This window comes from Falco naumanni, chromosome 4, assembly GCF_017639655.2.
Source record: "Falco naumanni isolate bFalNau1 chromosome 4, bFalNau1.pat, whole genome shotgun sequence".
NCBI lineage: Eukaryota > Metazoa > Chordata > Aves > Falconiformes > Falconidae > Falco > Falco naumanni.
The window spans coordinates 22,567,723-22,589,913 of record NC_054057.1 but is presented as its reverse complement, the minus strand read 5'-3'; the positions used below and the strand labels follow the sequence as shown (position 1 = coordinate 22,589,913).

The following is a 22,191-nucleotide window of genomic DNA, read 5'->3' as shown; positions in this document are numbered from 1 at the left end:
AGGTGCTGGGAGACTGTCACTAGCCCCTGCCGAGGCTGCCTTTTCCCCAGGCTGTACCCAACGCTGTTCCTCAGCCTCTCCAGCTGAGGTGCTCCAGCACCCACTCATCTTCAGAGCCCTGCCCCAAGCTAAAGATTATCAAGCTGCCTTCAGATATAGAGGCAGAAGAGATTCATCCATCCAGACCTGCAATTAGACAAACCAGTCCTGCAAAGAATGAGTGCAGTACAGTGCCAGGCTTTTGGGACCGAAGCAAGGCTCTCTCTCAGTGTTGCAATTTTTATATATGATATATCAAGGATATGTATTTGGATACAAGTCAGCTCTGCAAAAACTTCACGATGTGAATATATTGAATGTTATATGTGAAACATTATCCTAATGAAATCACTCAACTACCACAGAACCCCATTTTTCTTTAAAATGGTCTTGCAATCTTTTAAAGTTTCTCTTAGTCAGACATGATGAACTCCCTTTTTCATATCCATTCTTAAATGTAACTTATCTTACTAATAGTAACAGCAATGTATATGTGCAAAGACATTTTTCAGTGAATGCTTGAAGCAAGAGCTATCAAAATACAAGGTATGTATCTCTCCTACTATCAATACACATTTTGAAAAGAAAAATGAACAGAAATATGGTTTTTATAATGCAATTTCTCCCCACTCTAATTCCACCAGTACCTTATGATGTGTTTATCAGCATACAGTATATCTCAGGTAGGGATTTTTTTTTTTAAAAAAAAAAAAAAGGCAAGGAGCACTGTCTAGGTGTGGAAATAACAAAATTCAATAACCATATCAAAAGATAATTAAACAAAGGAGTATGAATCACCATGTCCAACATTAAAAATGTAGCCTACATTAAAGTCAAGGGCAAAATCCTCAGAATTTCAAGATGCAAGATCTACGAGTGAGGATTCATATACAGATTTGAACCCACTCTCAAAGTGGGGACGTGCCGGGAGAAGGACTACTCCAAAGCAATATGTTAGACACAGAGGCCAACTAAAATCTGCCAGCGTGCTCTCACTCAGTAAGTGTATATCACTGCACTCACAACTTTACGTGGCAGTACAAGTCTGACTTCTGTCACGAGCCTCAAGTGTGATGTCCACTTCAATTACTAAAAGTCACGTTAAAAACTGGTTTATATGGTTAAAAAATAAGTCACCTTTTTTTTTTTTTTTTTTTTTTTTTTTTTTTTTGTGAGGGGGCCCAGGGGGATCAGTCTTCCCAGTCTCTTTAAGGAGAGACATTTTTAGTCTGTTCAGTTTCAACATTCACATTAACATCTTAATCTTCCTTAATAAGCAACCCTGAGCCAGAAACTGAGAGCTTAGTAAAGTTCTTCTCTACCAAATATAAAATATTCAAATATAACTGCATTGAAAAAAAGTTGCTACTATTTTAAATAGCCATTGAGAAGCAGTTCAACTATCGGAGGTCTGCTCCACGCACTCTTCCCCGTACTCTTCAGATATATCATTGACCAGGACAATTCCAGGGTACTTCCACTACCCGCCATTAGCAGTGGCCAAACTCACCTATGCACTTCAATTTTGGGACAGAATAATGTACCGTCTTACAAGTGATATCAATAGTTCCATTCTACTCACACTGAATGAGTGTCCTTCACCCTTCCCTCCCTTGCCTCTCCCCTACTTATCCTCCCATGCCTGGAAAGGAAGGAATTCTTTTCCTGCTCAAATATCCAATAATCATTTCAGCCATCTGCTTCAATACAAGAAACTCTTCATAGAAGCCCATCTAAATGGCAAACCATTAGAGATTAAGATGATTTATTTTAGTTTAGTGCAATGTCACTGGTTTAATAAAATAAAAAATAACTAAGGATTTGGGAAGTACTATGGCTTACCTATGTAAAAATTCACTCTCTTGCCAATACATTCTATCGCTGCTGACAGACATTAGAACATTCCTTTCATCTCCTTCCTCTTCTTGCAGTTTAACCTATTCCCTTAAGGAGTATTTGCTTTCTCTAAGATAGATTATACATTGTATGCAACATGAAAACCTTACACACTTTCTCTACCATCTGCAAGGCTTTTCTGCCCACTTCTTTAAAAAGAATTAAATCAAACCCCTTATTAGTCTTTTCATTTTGGATAAATAAACCAGGATTACTTTTCTGTTAGAAACCATAAAAAAAAAAAACCCCAACAAAAAAAGGATTACTATTTCCAGATATGTGCATATAAATTAAAGAAGCATTTTTGAATACAATCAACCAAACATCCAAGCCTAGTGGGACCAAATGTGGAATGCAAACTGTGATAAAGAGCAAATATGAAGCATACACACATACACGCAACACAAAACACCCCCTCTATTCATGCAGAAAACATGATCTAATATGGGATTGATTTCTTTCAAATAATTCTTTCTGCATCCCAGTGTGATTCCAGGATGTGCAAATTAAGATAAATTTTATGGGTCAAATTCATCTTACCACTACATGTGCTCAAGTCAACTGAAATTGATGACAACTGGATGCTGTGTCAGAGGGTGGAACTGGCACAGAAAATCACAATGTAAGGAGAAGATGTTACAAAAATGTAAGTGATATGGTGCTTTGAATGCTAGAGGAAACAATTCTCGACATGGCTTGGGAGACGAAAAAGCATAAAGAAGCAGTTGACCCAATAGCTAGTAGATCATCAGATAAGGCTCCATTGTCAATATAGAGCCAACTGTAAGGATCGGAATGAGAATATTCCTAATGCCTCTGGATGAACCTAACCCCATTTCATAACTACATCTAATGGAAGTAAAGCTACACCAGCTCCAAGTCCTGATCCACCTAAGAGTTTAAAAGAGGGGAGGCTAGTTTATTACTTCGGTATTCTTCAGAAATCCAAAAAATTTAAGATTTCACCATTGCAGAGCTTCATGTCTAATCTCATTAAAGGAAATAGTGTAATGAAACTTACAGTGTGAACATCCCTCCTCTTTCTTCTTTCTTCTGTTTTTTTACAACAGAAATGTCCCTAAAAGAAGCCTGTGCAACTTGCAAAATAGACCTAAATCGAAAACAGATTCACATATTCATGTAGATGATTTAGCAATAATATTTCTAGCAGTGGGAGTTTGCAAATATTATCAAATCCATCTTCATGTTTTATGACAACTGACCGATGAAAACCAAAAGCTATTCTAACACACATTTTAACCCATTTTTCTGCTACTGGAATGAATATGAGCACAAACGTCCTCCTGGTTTAACTTTTGTTCATTTGAGTGAAATGTGAAGATGTGTCATGTCCTCAGCTGAGTTCCAGAACTACTCAGGATGTCATGTAGCATTTAATTTCAAGCTTCATTTCGAAAAAAAGGATTAAACATCTAACCTGGAACAACTATCCTCCCAGCTGTTGGATGACTAATTTCCATCACAAGTCCATTGTGCAGCACCTAGGAAAAAAAACCCAAACAAAAACATGTATGTAATAAAAATATATAATCAGTTCCTAAACTTCAGAGGAAAAAAAGAGATATATATTATCATGTTCTTTCACAGACTATCTGAAAATATAGGGAAGTACAATTCAATTTGCTTAATTTATAAAATGAAAGCCCTGATGTTTGACAGTACTCTGTTTATGCATCTAAATAAATGCTTCACTAAGATTTTACATGTCTAACAAATCTTTAAGCCCTTATATCCAACATCAAACATAAGAAACTAAGCTGCAAGCATGTCATACTTTCAACCACCAACAGGCAACTGGTACCAACATGGAATGAGATTTACAACCTTCGTCCATTTGCATTTTAATCCGCAATATGCACTGAAGGCCTATACATAACTTATGTTTTCTTTTTTTGCATTGTTAAACTGTTGCTTTTGCACTCATGATGCATCACACTATGAAATGCTGTCTTAGTAGCTCTTACAAACATTTAGGAAAGATGATGTAATTTTGATGTTACTTCTTGTTCTTTCCAATGTGTATGCCATGCTTCAGCCCCATGTCTATCTGTACGGAAGGATTATTCATCACAATTTCCAGTTCCTTGTTACTAACCTCAATAAGAAAAAAAAAAAAAATGTTTTCTGCTTGAGATTAATAACAGGAACTGGAAATTGCTATTTTGATACCAAAATTCCCAAGTAACAGAGAAACAGACATTCATAATAGCAAACTCACTGCTATTCTTAATAGAATTCTGCATCCAAAGCCAGTAAGTAAAATTTATCATTTCCTTGCCTATTATTCTGCCATATCTTAATCACATCATCAGAATTTTTAGGAATTATTTGTTATTGAAGTATCCTCTAAAATAAAAAGTCTCCCATTAATCAAGTATTTTTATATCCAATATTGCAAGTCAAGAGTGCCTTGGAAAATGTATCACTCATAGAGGCTAAAACTATGAAGTGGTCATGTAATACATCTACCCATTCACCTTGCACCGTGAACAATACTAGCAACCTTGACTTTTAACGACAGGTGTTGGGTCTAAATATTCTTCAGAATTTCCAGGTAATGAAATGGCAATTTTCTTACGTAGTCTGCACCATATTCTCCTTTTTTATTAATAGAAAATTTTCTCCTAATATATAATCTAAATATATTTGCTTTGTATTAAACATCTTTTTTCTTGTCTTTTCCCCAACTGGACACAGAAAACGAATCACTAGCATCTTTATAACATTCTTTTACATACTGGAAGATTGTAATCACATCCTCCTTCAGTCTGCTCTTTTGTAGACTAAACAAAACTAATTCCTTTAACCATTCTTTCCAGGTCAAATTTTGTGAACCTTTTATCTGTGTGGAATAGAATGCTTAAGAAATTCCCATTCCTGAACAGGTGGTGTCAAAAGGTCAGGTCAGCTTTCTCTTAGCTTGTGGGGTGAGCCTATTCAGCTGACATTTAGAAATCCAGATATTTCCGATAATAGATGCTGGTGGAAGAATGCCTGTTCACTGGTCTAATTGTTTGGCGCTGTACCAAATCATTAGTTGTATTTCTCTTTTGGAAGGTTAACACCAATTTTGGTAGACATTCAAATGAGAAATCCAGAATATTATTTTTTTCCAAATGACAGAATTGGAAAATATAATTCCTTGGTTTAAGTCATATTTAGAATCTTTCCAGTTATGCTCTTAATCAAACAGTATTGAAAGTTTGGCCTCCTTTCTCCGTAACTTGTTTATGCAGGCTTGCTTTATGCATTTAATTGAATATTTATGACGTGAATGTAAGAAAACATGCATATTCGAATGTGAAACCAACAGCATACTTAGTATGCATAAGCAGTTCTTTAGATGGCATATTAAAGGCTGTAACTAAAAGTGGCACCATTTGGTTAAAGAAAAACATATAGACTCTCTAGCAGCTACTCAGGGCTTCACCAAATGTATGCCTTCCTATGTTCTGAGTCTCTAAATTCTTCTGATAAGGCAGACACATTACCTTTAGAAGATTTCCTTTTGTTAGACTCAAATTCCATCTCTCTTTTCTCTACAGAATGAACTAAGAAAAACCTGCACTATCTTTGACCATCACCAGTCTAATTTCTACTCCCTTTTAAAAGTATGTTTAAGATGCAGTCAAGCTTCCTTTCCATTTTCATAAGTACAGTATTGATTATCCCTCTCATACATTATTTTCTTGAAAACATTGCAATTTTTATTACTTTTATTTTTTACAGTTATTAAGCCTATATCGGTACGCTCAATTCCATCTTTTCTTTTGAAGAAAACAACCCCCAAGCAATTAACCTGGCAAAAGACTAGGGGTTTTTTCCCCACATCAGCAACATTGCTTACAATAGTGGGTAATTTCCTGTTTCTTGTATTCCACTATTAGGATTCCCCAAAAGATACTGAAAAAACAACTTCACTGACTCCTCCTCTCACGTGCATTCTAAAAACTATGATGGAAACATATAAGATTACTGCATCATAGCCTGTGGGAGAATGCAGCATTCACATCCATTATCATCAAAGACACGGAAAGTCTGAGGACAAAGTAAGAGAAAGAACGTGAAGCTCTTCTCCTCCACTGTCTTGTACCACTCAAAGGGTCATGATCTTTCTGATGTTGTAGAGTCCTCTATCCCCATTGTACTGACCTTAGCTCAGCATATGGAACTGATGAATCAAGAGGATCATGTAAAAGATAACAGCCGTCAGTAGATCCATTTCTATTTTTTTTTTTCCATATTGCTTACTTTACAGGCTAGAAACACTCTATTACTACCTTGCCTGTTCCCATCTGAGATTTTGTGAATCAAGTTAAGGTCTGGGTGGCATTTTGCACTGGTTATAATGAGGTGACTTAAGGGAATCAGAAGCACAGGCTTCTGTCTTTCGGTAATAACCTTTTCATGCCATTTCATTTTATTCCAAATACAGTCACTTGTAGATTAAAGAAGAAACCTCTTTTGTCTGTCTACTGGTTATTGAAAAGAAAACCTGAAGTCACCATTTGGTAATCTTATCTCAACAACAGCATCACCAGTGTTCTGCTGTTCTTTGTGACATGTTCATGCAGTGTTTGTTTTGTTTTGTTTTTCCTGTTCATACATATCTTATGAGGAGCAGCTGAGGGCAATGGAGCTGTTGAGCCTGGAGAGGAGGAGACCTTACTGCTCCCTACAGCTGCCTGAGAGGAGGTTTGTAGGCAAGTGGGGGTCTGTCTCTTCTCCCACACAATAAGCAATAGGACAAGAGGAAACAGTCTCAAGTTATGCCAGGGGAGGTTTAGATTGGATTTTAGGAAAAATTTCTTCACTGAAAGGCTGATAAAGCATTGGAACAGGCTGCCCAGGGAGGTGGTGGAACCACTATCCCTGGAGGTATTTAAAAAATGCAGATACAATGCTTAGGGACACGATTTAGTGGTGGGCTTGGCAGTGCTCGGTTACCAGTTGGATTTGATGATCTTTAAGGTCTTTTCCAACTAAAAATGATTCTATGTTTATGTTTTCCCTCCTGACATTTAGAATCGTAAAGGAAAGTTCCTCCTATCTGCAAAAAATCCCTCCAGACCAACAACTAACAAACCACAGTATGAAATAGTAAAAGAATCTCTGCATTCTACTCAAGTCAATAGAAGATAGAGTTGCTCTGGTTTGTGCGATCTGTTATAATGATTCCTGTATCAACCTTTGGTAGATAATATTTTGAAAAAATTTTTTGTGCTTTCTTGCAGACTGAATTTGAAAAACTATATAGACATATATACACACAAGGCAGAATATATGTAATTATCATTAGTTGCTATAGCTCTACTTTGGAATTATTTAAAGTATATGCAGACAGTATCAGACTTGCACATGTTACAAAAAGACAATCTTGTTTGGCAATGGATAAAAACAACAGAAGTCACTATACTCTAAAGTTATTTAGCCAGCACAGTTTGTTACATGACTTTATTCAAACTACAGCAAATAGAACAATTCATATGATTATGTCTTCTAACCTCAGAGAATAAAAAATGTAACCAAAAACACCAAAATGTAACAAAAAAATACCAAAAATATAACTTCAATATTATTTTCACAGTATTATATGGAAGGAAGCTCACACAGAAACTTTTAAGCAAAGTTTCTTAATATTTTACTTGTGTAATATAAACCAAGGGTAATTTAATATATGTCATCACATTTATTGTCAGTTATTTCATTATTTCCTCTTAGCTTGTCATGAAAAAAACTACGGAGGATACTTCTATCAGCTGCTACGCAGCTCACAGTAATTTAGATATAATAACATCAATGATTAATTCTGCTCTTTTCCCTAATGATGTTAATAACTGCAGGTTTAAAAGTGGTTAAAATTTTTATAACAGGCAGCATTAAAATCTCTTAGCCACCTGCTTTCACAAGAAGGATCAAATGTTAACTCTAGTTATTTCTTGTATTCTTACCTTGTTCAAAACAATTAACAAATAGTACCTTTCCATGTTAATATTTATATTATCAGTGGGCATGTTCAGTTCAATATTGTAATTTTTGTTTCAGTATTTGAGTCTCTTTTGAGTCTCACTTAAAAGCTACGTGATGCATACGGAAAAAAAAGGGAGAAAATGAACTTTAAAAGAAATATAATTATGATATAAAAATACAGTATAGCTTTAGAAACAATTTTACATTTCATCTTCATGTAGAAGACTTGCAAGGCTGAAAAATCTATTTCAAATAGGGACTTCATCTTTCACTGCTTGGGACTTAAGACTCATTCTTTACAAGATCATATAGTACACACAGTGGTGCAAGACACTTGATTTCAACTTTCATAGACCTTTCAAGGAAAAAAGTTAAATTCTCATTTTTCTATGGCTGTAGCAATCCTTAAGGTAGTAAGACATATAGACTATTAATGTAGATGGTGGCTTTCTTTAGGACTTGTGTGAGTACTTATTTACCTATTTGAAAAACAGCTAGAAAAACTATCACCACACTGTATATGGCTTCAGGATGATTTAAAGAACTCTGGTTTTTTTCTTGGACATTCCACATCTTGTAAGAATATCTGATGCTTGATGATGGATCCTTTAATTGATAAATAAAGTAACAATACCTATACAAAAAGGTTCTTTGCTAAAAAGATAATATAGCAATGTAGCAATGGTTGTGAAACAGAAACTAATCATTAACATTATTATTAACAAGAATTAATCTTACTTTCATCCCTCAAAAATGAATGGCCTTCTTATATACTAAGGAAGTAAAATGCTTCTTGTAGTACTGATGCAGCAGCACAAATGGCAGGTAGGAGAACCAGAAATAATGTTTCCACCTTTTTTCATGTGGATAATGGGGTGTTTGGCCACCTAGTAAACATCTGGCAAATTCCGCAGTTACTATAAAGTTTTTTTCGTATCATGTTAGTTCATTTCAACTGTAATTTACCTGATTAGGTGCATAACTAATCGCCCATGACAATGTGGTTGCTCTTTGAATTACCAGCAAGGGTTCAGATCCATTCTAGGTACTACCTAAGATACAATCAGCTTCCAAATCCCAGCTGAAAGAGATGCTGGAACCAGAAACATATCAAACATATTGTCAGCACCCCACCCCAGCTTTAAACATTTCTATTTAATGTAGAGCCAAATGTTCAAAATATGAATTTGTACAGATACCACTCTCACAGTTCCATCTACAATTTAGAGAAAAGGATTTTCAGGGCCACAAAGGAAATGATGTAACTGTTTTCTCCGTATATTTGCAGCCACAAGATAGCCGGCTGTTGGTAAATGTAACTACTACTCATGCCTCCAAACCACAAGAAAATAATAATGCTGTTTTTCCTGTACATGCTGAACATAGAGCTATGGCCATAATCACCCCCTAAAGAAGTAACAGCGCGTGTTATGAACACAATGCCATATTGGAATTGCATCCCACATCCTAAAAGCACCTCTTTCCAAATAAGATGTTAACTCATTTGAAATTTGAAAAGGATATTAAATCTATCCCTATCTGGTGGCTGATTCTGCCTGGTCTCATATTTCTAGAACAATAATATGCAGCAGAATATCTTGTATATCAGCATGTTCTCCATCACCCCCCACTTTTTTTCAATGCAATAATTCCCGTATTTTCAAGTCCTGTTGTCAGTGAAAGTTGTCTTTTATCTCTAACAATTTTATTCTTCTTCTTTCTAAACACAGCTTCTAACATAGAGGGCTCACCTGGAGAAAAGGTAGTACCTCTCTACTGCATGGGCCATGTAAGCATCGTAGTAGTGAATCACATCTATCTCCAGTTTACTTGCATCTACCTCCCATATTTGAAGTATCTCATCATGTACTGCTGGAAAATTCCATAATTTAAACAGAAGTAATGTTCTTTACAAATTTTTGAACGAGCAAAATCTGGGGTTTTTTTTGTTTGTTTGTTTCTGGTTACTTCTTAATTGACTTCTTTATTCCCAGTCCATTATTCTGAGATGATAAATGCTGTGAGTATGCTACAGTCCCTTACGTTCCTAGCAACACAGCTATGATTCTAAATGAATACAATAAAAGAAAACCACAGTTCACTGGAAGGTCCTTACTCTCCATTTCTGCTTTCTGCTAGGCCCATGCCTTACAGATTGTTTACTCTGGTAAACTTTTTCTTTTCTTTGTGGGTGTGAGGTGATGGCTTCGACAAAGTCCCTCTTATGCCACAGCTTCGCAGCTTTTTACACACATGCTGTAGACAACATCACTTTTTATTGACATCCCTAGGGATGGGGATTTGATTCCTGAAGCATATACCTTTGACTCAAAACCCAAAAAAATAATAATCCTGCTCCATGTAACCATATTCAAATACTACTTCTTTTCTGCTTGGCTGCTGTGTCTCTCATTCTACTACAAAACACCTCAACTGGATTCCATGTTGATTCTCAGGATTTAATTTCTTTGCTTTTTGTGTAGTATCTTTTGCCTAAAGCATTTTTATACATCCTCCAGTCTAACAGTGGTTCTTCAAACTTGCTGTTGGCTCTTCAATACTGAGTTGAAGTTTTATTCAATATTCAGTTGCCATGACTTTAACCCAAAAAGGCCTGCTCTGACACAGGACTCCAGGGTTCCTTACCTGCATTCCTGTATGTCACTCAAGAATTGCCACCTCGTTTTCGTGCTCTAGAACTAAATGTTTCAAAAAAGGCAGTCACTCAGTGTGATGAGAAATTGCTTCCCTTACACTGTCCCACTGTGACATTTGACCAGCTGAAGGTAGTTGAAGTCACCCCTTATTACTACCTCATTACGCTTATTTGTTTCTTTGATCTCCTTCAACATTTTGGATTCAATATCCGTTTCCTGATCAGAAGGCTCAACAGGACAGCCCAAATACTGCTCCCCCAGCTCTATGACCTCATCTGTCCTTCCTGCTCAGTTTATAGCCAGGTATTACACTCTCCTATTGATTTTTGTCATTCCAGCCTTCTTCTGTAATAGCTGCTGTGTCAAGATCCTCATTCTTTGCCAAGAATTTCAAGTCACCTATTTTTTCTCTTACACATCTCATGTTGGTATACAGTTTTTGTATGCATTTGGGGAAGCAGGGAGTTGGCTGGGTCTTTTTTTTTTTTTTTTAACTCTTAAGTTTGAACACTGTATTTATTATCTTTCCAGAATTTCTCAGTAGCCCCTCCTTAAGTTTTGCTGTACATTTCATTCTTGTCCCTTACGCCTTTTGTATGACTGCCATTATTAGCAGATGCCTTTACACAGTGCAGGCCCTCATTTGTCAGCTTTTCTTTGACTCCTGTATGGGTAAACACACTCATTAATTTCCTACTGCAGCAATCTATTTTTATTATGGTTCTACACAACTCCTTGCACAGAGTGTCTTCCTCCTCCAAAGCTCTGTGTAAGAATCCCAATGGAAGTCCTACCTCTTGTCATCCGCTAACTGCAATACCAAAATTTTTAAATTACGAATCCTGCACGTTAGACTAAAAGCAGTTCAGAAGTGAGCGTAAAGATGATTAAACTTCCAGGTTTCCTGGGTAAGTTTCAAGGATTCTTTTAGTAGTTCACAATACTGGCACAGAATATATCCACTACAGTGAGCTCCTCTCAGGCACCTTATGAAAGTTTGTTCTTCAAATTCTGACCTCAACCCTCTTCCTCCCTGAGAAACTACTTAGAAAATTGTTTCTATGGCCAACATGAACCAGGCAATTAATGTTTTCAGTAATTCAATTTCTGAAATCATCTTTCCAATTCAATAATGGAAGATATAACCCTGATAATCAGAGTAGTTGTCATATTAATGTTTTACTTTCCTTAGCACCAACTGCTACAAAATCAAAATGGAAAAGTCCTTACTGCTAAATCAGCCACAGTATAATGCACAAAAGAGACATTAAATAATCCCCCAAAAAATATTAAACAATGAAAACCATTTGTGACAGAGCAGAAACACCTTTGCCATTGTCTAATCATCAAACACATACTTATTCTCAAGAAAAAGCACTAAATTCAATTTATACTTCACAGTCTAGGTAAATATGAGACAGCTGCTAAATATCTCTATATAAATCTCAAATGTTTTCATCAGATGTATTGGAAAATAATGAGAGTAAAAGAAGGTACTTTTATTCTAATAGCAGACCGTATTCTAGTAAAGAATCAGGTTTTTTCAACTCTCATGGAAACATTTTAGAGGGGTTTATTAGCATATAACATAATGAATATTTATAACAAACAGAAAGGACATTAAGAGAACAAAGATTTATAATTCAGGCCAAAATATATGTACAAAAAAAAACCCCAAAACCAAAAAACCAAGGATGCAAATCTGTAATTAACGGTATGAATTCTCTGATTTCCAGGGTTGCATCCCTGAGCCTTCAGGGGGCTTTCCAGATGCCCCAGTACAGCTCCCTGCTGACCTCCTGCACCATCAGGCTGGAAACGTGGCAGGGGACAGAATCTGTCCTTATTGGTTAAAGAATACATCTACTTTTCAGATTTGTTTTTTTTTTTTTTCCTGAGAACTGAAATGTGACTGTAAAAGTACATTTTTTGTAGGTTTGGATGTGTAAATCCTAAATTCACAGAAATATTTAAGCAAACATGCTATTTGGGTATGAGACCTGGCTCATCCTGGTAGCAAGATGGGGTGTGGCTGCATTCAAAGCACTGGCTCTGGGATCAAAGAGCCCGTCTCCAGCTGTGGCATACCTTTCATGTATAACACTGATAACTCCACACTGACCACCTGGAAGGTGCTATAGAAACAGATTGATTTTATTATTGCAACAGGCTGAAATACTGACTGGTTTTGCTTCAGTCAGAATTGCCAGCAATTTACTGCTAGCAACCCTGTTACAAATCACTGGGTTTTGATAACACATTTCCTACCTTAGTTTATTACAAATATTATATTCAGCATTTAAATATTATGTTTGCAGTTTCTCTGAGCAAAAAGCATGGACAAACCTAATTACAAATAATTTTTAAAAACAAGTGAATGTAAAATGAAGACAAGTGTCCTGGATTGTGCAAGGGTTACATTATTTTGGTGTCAAGAATGTCACGCGAAAGGCTTTTGTTTCATTTGATTTCACTGCAATTTACCTCTCATATTAAATGACAACAAAATAAGTTTCCAGATGTTTTCCTTTGTGGAAACTGACTTGTAAATGCAAATGACTGTAAGTGTATTTCTACAGCGGTAATAAGCTAGGCCTGCCATGCCTTTAAGCACCGTGTACCACAGGTGGGAGACTGGTGGGAAGAAAATACTAAGAACCTTTCCACTGCCAGTGTTTTCAGAACAATTCTGTAGATATTTCACATGTGCATTATATTCAGGGATCACATCCAAACTTGTCTATGGAGCTGGCAATGATGAAGATAAAATACTGGCAGTTTCTGTGGGGCTTTGTACGACTGAGATTTTTCAGAAGTACTTTTTTGCTATGTGGTATAGGAAGAAGTCACATGCAGTTGCCACTTCGAATTTGAGAATGTACTGAGGCATTTTTCCAACATGTAGGAGAAGTGTTATTTCAAAATATGTAATCTTTAACAATACTGAACAGTAAGAACCGTTCTCATAGTTTTGGTCTAAAAATCATGTGTTTTCACAGATGGGCTCATACGTTACGGAGAGAATACATTTCTACAAGGAAAAGAAATTTCAATAGTCAGGAAGCTTCAAATATTCACAAACTTACTGCTGGGCTAATAGTAAGCAAAGGAACCATTAACAGCAGCACTGTACCATCCTGCTAATACATCACTTGGTTTCTGACGGTCCTTGGGGACCTCACCTGTTCCTCCCAGTACAAAGCATATAATCAGTATAAGTTTTCCAGTGTTGCACACCACACTGAGTTCCCAAGAGCCCTCTTTTAAGTACTCCATCCATCTTTCATTTGCCATGTAAGTGTTGTGGTTTATTTGTACATCATTCATTGTCCTGTTAGAGCTAGTCTGTCAGCTCAGAGTACTTACCCCTTCCCAGGACTGCAAAACTTGCTCATCCACAGGAGAATGCCACTTAATATTGGTACCTGCTTAGTATTGTAAAGTACATCCAGATGAGAGTATCTCCCTGCAGACCCTCAGCCTGCTGCAGGCACAGATTCACTACATCTCTCCTTATAAGTGGTTTACTTTTGCATACTCTTGCACTGAACTTTGCAGCCCTTTAAAGAAGGATCTGTGACTGTGGTTTGAACTACATCCTTTTGACTTCAGTCAACGGAGCTCTGTGGAGAAACACAGGCAGACTACACTGGTAAACAGTATAGATTCTGTTCACTTTGAGTGTTGGGTTTTACTTCCTCAGTGCTTCATGTCCCAGGCAGTCAAAGGAACTTTAATCAACAGAAACTCTGGCACATGGAGATCTTTCCCAATTTATACTCACCCCCATTAATACTGGCTTTTGTAACAAAAGCATTTAACATCAAGAACTACTAACCATGCAGATACCAAGGAGCTGGGATTCAAGAATACTACTTGCAAGATGTGTATGGAGAAGCACACTCGGGTGGAAAATGAGTCCCCACTTTCTATCAGCACCTGCCACTCCTTTCTAGCAGTTCAGTACTTAACTGTTTTTATCTGCTTTTCCATTATTAACATTTAATTTCATGACTTCTATTACCCAACCATAAAATTTCTCTCCAAGTTACAGTAAAGCAAAAAGTAATGAAAAGCCAGGCAGGTATTTCAGAGCTATGAGTGTACACATTTCTGTCAGGAGCTGTCCTCCTTTTTTTAAAAAAAAAAAAAACACAAAAAACCCCAACAAAACCACATAGTTTTGAAAAGACTACATTTCACAGTCACTTACTCAATAATGTGCGTTAGATGCCCTGTGAGAACTTAATGTAAAAAGCAATTTGTATTTGAATAATATATATATAACTGTGAGCAAAAGCCAATACAGGTATTTAAATACCATGCTTTCTTTGCAGTGCTTCCAGACTTCTCTTGCTTTGAAGTTAATGATCCTGTACCTTAACAATGAAAACACAACAGAAATATGGCAGTTTTGAGTCCTAACGTACAGACTTAACAATACCCTACAGCAATGCCACCGGCTACTATACTATACATTCTACTGATGTTCCCATAATGAAATCTCATTCAGATGGAAAATATACATCAACTACTTAATGGAAATGAATTGTAGGAAAGCACTGTTTATTTCCTTAAGCCACAGAAATGTTAGAAAATTATAAAGTTCTAGATATACTCCTAAAACCACAGAGAGCCTGAATAGAGCACGACATTTGCATTTCCGTACTGATCTTTCACTTTATGTTCCCATTTGTGGTCAGACCTGGCATATAAGAAGCCTGAACTTCGTTTTGCCCTGTCAGGTTCCCAGTGAGGACACCTCTGAAGGCAGGTACCAGGGCTAAGCCTCGATAAACTGTAGGATCAACAATTCCAGGTGGAATTATCACCAATGTTATCTCTGAAAACTAGTATTCAGACAAGTACCTGCTTGTCTGATAAGCCCTATCAGTCCCTCATGACATGCTTTCCTCATTGCTGTTCCCAGCACAATTCTTACCAGAAATCTGGAGAACTCACAGTGCCAATATAAAGACAGAAACTCTGACATCTTCTCCAGATAAACAGCTTCACACCTTTTACAGATAAGTTGATTAGATCACATAGTTGCTGGAACAAGTTGTTACAGAAGCTATGAAGGACCAAGGGGAAAGAAAAACAAAGGAGAATACTAAGGATGGACTTCACTTAAAATCTCACAGCAGTTTGCATGAACATAGGTGTGAAATAGTTCACCTGGGTAAATTAATACCTTCAAATGTTCTGACCTATTTTGGAAGTTATACCCAATTTTAACTCCTCAACTTTGTAGGTTCAGGTTTTTTTCTTTTTCCTTTTTTTTTTTTTTTTCTTTTACCTCACCAGCGGTACCTGTTATGTAATATTACATAAATTAATCCTAGGATTTGACAGCATTAAAAGCAAAATTGACAGTATGTTCTCTTGACAGAAGAGTATTTTTTCCAAACATTTAAATCTAAGCAGATGTTCAAAGTAATTGGAAATACAATTTGGACATGTCTACATACTGAACCATTTCAAGGCCTTCACAATACCATCAATTTGCAACACTTCACTGTACCTGAGTTTATTTGAAGCAGGTTGCACAGCAATTAACATTTGCCAGAAGAAATCTCTCATGTCAAGCCATAAACACTATTCCAAATATTCCCTTTGTGTAAAACCTTGCATTCTAACCGGTGCTATGCAAGCAATTAGAATGAAGGGGAATCAAACTACACAAAATGTACAGAAATTACATCTAAGAAAATTTAAAAATAATTTAAAAAAAAGGAATTGTCTTGGGGTTGCAGCTGTTTTGTGTGACTAGATCCAACCTGGGTTAAATTTAAGTACAAATGCATAAAAATTTCATGTTTGGGGCCTTCTGACTACAATGTTACTAGCTTATTATACAGTATGTATTTCCCACAAATGGTAAATCAATCTAATAAACTCCAGTCCTGCAAAAAGATTCTCCTTCCAGAACTACTTTTGGACAACAGATCTCTTCAACTCCTTAGTATTCCATGCAGGCCACAAGAAGTTTATGTACATAATTCCACCTAAGTATCAGAGCATGTATCTGCTATACTGTCTAGATAAAAAAGGTCATTAAAGAATGCTGTAGCAAAAACCTTGAATACAATTTGGCTGCTGAATGAAATCAGCCCATTATATTCTATTATATAAAATAGATTATATTCTGTATTCTAGATGTTATATTCTGAAGGTTTTTTTGTTAATCCAATGGATCACCTACTGCTCAAGACATCAGTTGGGAGAGTTTAACATTAAAAAAAATGTTTGGTATTTCAGACCAAAAGGGAGAGTACTGTAATGTTTGATATTTTAAGCTAGTTTGAAAACAGTATTGTATAACAACACAGGTGTTACAAAACTGTAAGCCATATCTTTACATGCACATCATGGGATACTTTTTAAAGAGAAAGCATTATTTCCTTGTACCTCATTAAGACATATCTATACCATACATACAGTGGAGAGCATAAAACTAAGAGTTTATTTGTGTTATAAATAATTGTTACACATACCTGTTTATTCAGGTTTTTAATTTGCCTGAACTTCTTTTCCCCACTATTCTGCTTAACTGAGGTCAAAAAAACATAGAGCTTGAAAGAGATATTCAAAAGGCAAGTGGTAAAAGGCCTTTTATTAACAGAGGCGCATGAATGTTGAGATAAAATAACTACTGATGTAGGCTGTCAGTCCAAAATCTGATGACTACTGCTCACTGCACTCAGCCTATCCTCCAAGTATAGGAAACCACAAATTATCAAAACACAGTTGCCACATAAAATTAACTTATGGGAACTACTGATATGGACTGTAATGGAATATGTGACCTGGTGAGTTTGTGAAGACAGTCAAAGAAAGGATTTCTCTTTGAAAAATGAACTTAGATTGTGGCATTTCTTGCTCTGCCATGCATTTATGGGATGAATTTGGAATTTAACCTTATGAGCCACGTTCACCTCAACTACCATTAGACACTTGACTGAGGATTGCAAGATGATAACCAAACTGCCCTCATTATAGATGACAGAAAGACACTTCCAGAGGGTGATTATCGATTCTGATATTTGGCTGTGATTATCATTACTATGATTATGATATTACTCCATTAACCATCAAATGATCTTACAATAAGAATGTAGCTACCTCAAAAATCTCACTTAAATGCTTAGTTTTAACTGAGATGCATTCCGGACTATGTACATCAGTTCCTCATCTGTAAAAGGCAGCAAATAAAATTTCCACAGTTCTCAGAAGAATAGAAGGCACATGGGACACTGAAAGGTACAGAAGGGATGTGATGTTGGGCTAACTTCATATCAGTGGACATAAGTGATCTGCTTTCAGCAGAGGTAAGACAGGCTGCCAAAATGAATTTGCACTATAATAATAAAATCCTCAGTATTGCTGAAATTCACTGTCACTGATCTCGTATATCCATTGACACAGATGTTCCTTATCAGTTCTTTCCTTTTTATATATAACAAAATATTCAAAGGCTCAGAGTCAATACTCTGTGGGTTGAAGGAAAAAGCAGTAATGCGTTCAGAAAACATGATCGGAATAAGTGGTAAGTGTATAAGGTATAAAAGGACAGATCGGATGTGTGTATAATCCAGTTTTCCCTTTCAGCACTGACAAATAGTCCATCTTCAGCCAAGCCTCTCCACTTACAGGCAGTTGACAGTTAGGGCCTGCCTGCATTCTCCCTTAATCCATCAACACATACTTGAAAAGAGATATTCCATCTCCAGAACCAATCTGGAGGTTTTTTCAAGTAGGGCACATGGAGATAGCTTACTTATTTGTCTTGCAGAAACACATCACTCAAGAAGACAACATCAAAGACAGCAGAGCTGTCATAAATCTAATGCTTGCTTTTTTGTTATTATTACTCAGCTATTCAAGGCAATGGAGTTTTGCTGAACCTCATGACAGTAAACCATGCTAAGCTGGGACAATATTCAAATTTAAGAAACGTTGTACCACACTACACCCCCACATCCCCCACAATAATCATAAAAAACATTCCACATATGTAACTGATAGCCAAATATAAGCTAAATACCTTGTAGCTACATTCACCTTGTGTTTGATTACTAAATTGTAGGTGCCTAATTCTGATTGCAGTTTATTAGTGGAGAAAAGCAAATAAGGTAGGAATCCAACCTGCTTCCTCTGAGGTAGTTCCACAATGTGAACCAAAGCACGGTAAATAGAGATTTGCTTCAAAAGCTCCAAAATGCTAAAGTTGCTTAAAGGTTCACTGTAATTAAGTGAAAATAATTTTACAAAGTATGTAAGTGGGGACCTGGACAAGGAGCCGTGGGTTTAAGTAAGTTGATTAGCTCACAAGGCAACAGAGCCTGCTTCCACTGATGCAAACAGGAGTCACAGCAAAACCCAAAACATGCTGGGTGCTGCTGTTCGGTCAGGTTTGGGGTTTTAGCCTGTTAATGATGAATCCCAGATGGACATTCATAGTTGTCTCTTGGAGAACTGGAGTAGTAAATACATTTTGTTCATTATCATTAATCTATTTAAGCATAAGTTGTAAGTGACAGGCTAAAGACATTCTTCAGGTATGCAGAACGCTTTTCTTTCTACTGCTAGGCCAAGTGACGTTAGACTAATATGATTCTGTCACTGAAGTCAGCTGCCTCAACCTTTCTCCTAAAGCACTCATGCTTTTCCGTTTGCAAAAGCTGTAGGAATTTGAAATACGTATTAAGTTCAGAAACAATTCATCTTTCAAACTCTGATTAAAATAACACGCTTGAAAATATCTTGGTGCTTTAAAACCAGCTATTTCATCTTAGAAAACGTGTAAACGCAGAATCATTTGAGACCGCAAATAGAGAATACAGAAACCCCTCAAGAACCCAAGAGTCTTAGTCTAGTTGTTCTTAGAGCAAATTTCTAAGAGGACCCAATCTAGAGGCAAAAAAACCCTCTTTCTTCTTTTCATACCAGCAGAAATAGTACCATTTTATATTACAGATTTACAAAACATTTTTTGTATTGGATTTTGTTGGATTGTTTTGGATGGATTGTGATCCAGAAAAATGTTATTGCTATATTTTGAAATTAGATGTTTATACAGTAAAATACACAAGACAATAGTTTGTCAGCCTTGTATTACTGTGCAGTACTGAGATGTCTTTACAAGTGTATTTTTCTTCTTTCACTAATTAATGCAAAATTTTTAAATTAATTTGAGAACAACTTGAAAAGCATATGTTAAAATTTGACAGCTGCGATCAAACGACAATAGAGATCTGTTAGTTCTGCCTTTAACTTTGTAATGTGTTAAAAATGCTTCCCAAAATCATCACAAGCATTAAGAAAACACCCTAACACATGCAAAGACAGAAGTCTAGTAATCAGCAATAAGTTACTATTATAGTGTTATCAAGAAGAAAAATACAAATAAAAGACTTAAGCTACGTCTCTAAAAATCAATAGCATAATCCACATGTACTAATTAAAAAAAAAAATTCCAACCAAAAATTTAAACCAAATTATCTATCGCTATTAGCTTTAACTTCCATTTATTGTGATACTGAATTTGATCTTCTATGTTTAACATTTCTCCTAATCTTCAAGGATCACCAGAGAAACCCTAAATGCTTCACAATCCTTGCTTTCTGTGCACTGAGATCTCAGAGTAAGAATTCTTTTTAGTTTTCCTTGATGACGATGGAAGAATTTTAGTTTTCCTTGATGACAACGGAAGAATCTTCCTCCTGTCACTATAGATCTGACAGCAGGTAGAGTAGTAGAGGCATGGTTCTCGTGGCATAAAGGCCATAGCTAAACATTTTAGTGGAGCCATAGTTTCATCTTAAACACTGGTCGTAATGGAAGACAAATGTGAGAGCTGTTTTCTCATCAAGATGTGCTGGCAATCTGAGCAGAACAGCTCAAGTCCATCGCATTTAACTGTACTTAATGACTACTGGGTTCTAGCAGACATAAAATCATTTCTGGAACGCTATTAAAATTTTCTTGAGACTTTTCCTTTGTACATTTAATTGTTTTTACTTGTATGCAGAGTTTCAGATATGTCATTTTGCATACAATGTAGTTTAAAGTTGCATTTAAGCCTTGACAAAGGATTAGTAGAGCCATCATTCTGAGAAAAAAACCAGCTGTTCCCTCAGCAATCTGAGTAGTCAATAAAATGTCTGTGTCGTTCTGCAGCACTGAAATTATGAGGTCAACTGCCAGTGGTGGCACTCTCAGAGGGGCAGGACAAGGATCTAGAGCAGGGGTCCTCAAACTTTTTAAGCAGGGGGCTGGCGCGCGGATGAAGTGGCAGGCAGTCATCTGCGGCTGCTTGGTTTCTCCCCCCAACCCCTGGGGGGTGGGGGGCGTTCTTTAAATACCGGGGGCCAGATTGAGGACCCTGGGGGGCCGTATCCAGCCCACAAGGCCATTGTTTGAGGACCCTTGACCTAGAGAAAGGGCAGACATCCCCCATGACTCCTGCTTGCTCATGCCTGCCAGTAGTTAGTTTTATGCATTAGCATGACACAGTCATGAAGAAAGTCTATGGTTGTTCCAGAGATGTTTTCCTCTTGGAGAAGTAATATCCAGTGACATAAATCAGGAAAAAAAATTCTGAAATTACTTGGACAAAATGCAATGAATACATTATTTCTAAAAATGGTAGCATTCAAGTATTCTACAAGAAAAAGCCTAAACTAAAGACTTCTCTTCTTGTCCTGCATCAGTTTAATTACAATGAATACTTATCAAATCACACTGCTTTGCTTTGCCTATTTGTTTCTCTACTTAAGCTAATTTCACTATGGAGAATGAAAATCCTAATGCAATTTTTGAAGCTCCATAGACACAGAATGTACATACATGCTTTTTAACACTTTCTATTGCCATACAGCCATGTCGCTTTGTAATTCACTTTGTTTAGGAAGGACAGTACTTGTGCTAATGTGGCCTAATTAATAACAGTCAGAGTTAATTCTCCTATTTTGGTTCTGTGAGTTCTTGCAAGGTTCTTTAAAGCATTGAGGAGAGGTTTGAATGGGGGGACTAGGAAGGGAGTGAAAAATGAAGCAGGCACATGGTTTTCATTTGGGGGGAGGGAGTCTGTTATGAAATTTACTTGACTGCTGCAGGCAGTATTGGAGGATTAAATGGAAACTGGCTGAACCTTAGCTTCCAGTTTATAAAGAGCATTCACTCTATAAAGTTTCCTTATAGCACCTTTTTACATAATGAGCTTTAACTAAATTCTGTCAGCACGGAAAGTGGTTCATATGGTTTAAGACGTGTCTTACTTCAGGAATTCAGAAGCTTTTCCTTTCAAAGGCAGAGAAGCAGCTTTAAAGGAGGGCCTGAGTCTTGAAGTGGTGGAATATGTTGTACCTTTCCCATGTCTCATGCTTTCAATTACAGACTTGAGCAAATCTATGGCAGAATGTTGATCTTGTTGGCTGCAATTATCTTTTACCTAATTATTCATATGTTATTGTACATAACCCTTAGTCTCTTCAGAGAGTGTGGATTTTCCTGATAGTACTACAACTGGTAAGAAAAGTGGGAAGGATAAATATATAACCTGATGTCATTTTTATTTAATTTTCAATCTGTTTTATTTATTTCC

At 36.6% G+C, this 22,191-nt stretch overlaps 1 protein-coding gene across 5 annotated transcripts in view; it reads right to left on the bottom strand.

Moving 5' to 3' along the window:
- SUGCT (succinyl-CoA:glutarate-CoA transferase) overlaps positions 1-22,191 on the bottom strand; it is a 337,763-nt gene that overhangs the window by 52,309 nt on the left and 263,263 nt on the right. For 3 of the 5 annotated variants that reach the window (XR_005827517.1, XM_040591739.1, XM_040591738.1), the window contains exon 13: positions 3,374-3,437. The exons of 1 other annotated variant lie outside the window; for it this stretch is intronic. Coding sequence is in view for 2 of the 4 variants with exons in the window: in XM_040591739.1 (XP_040447673.1) it covers positions 3,374-3,437 (64 nt within the window). In the remaining 2 variants the exon portion in view is untranslated. Of the gene's footprint in view, positions 1-3,370; positions 3,438-22,191 lie in introns of those variants that run through there. One more of the 5 variants, XR_005827518.1, reaches the window with a different exon arrangement.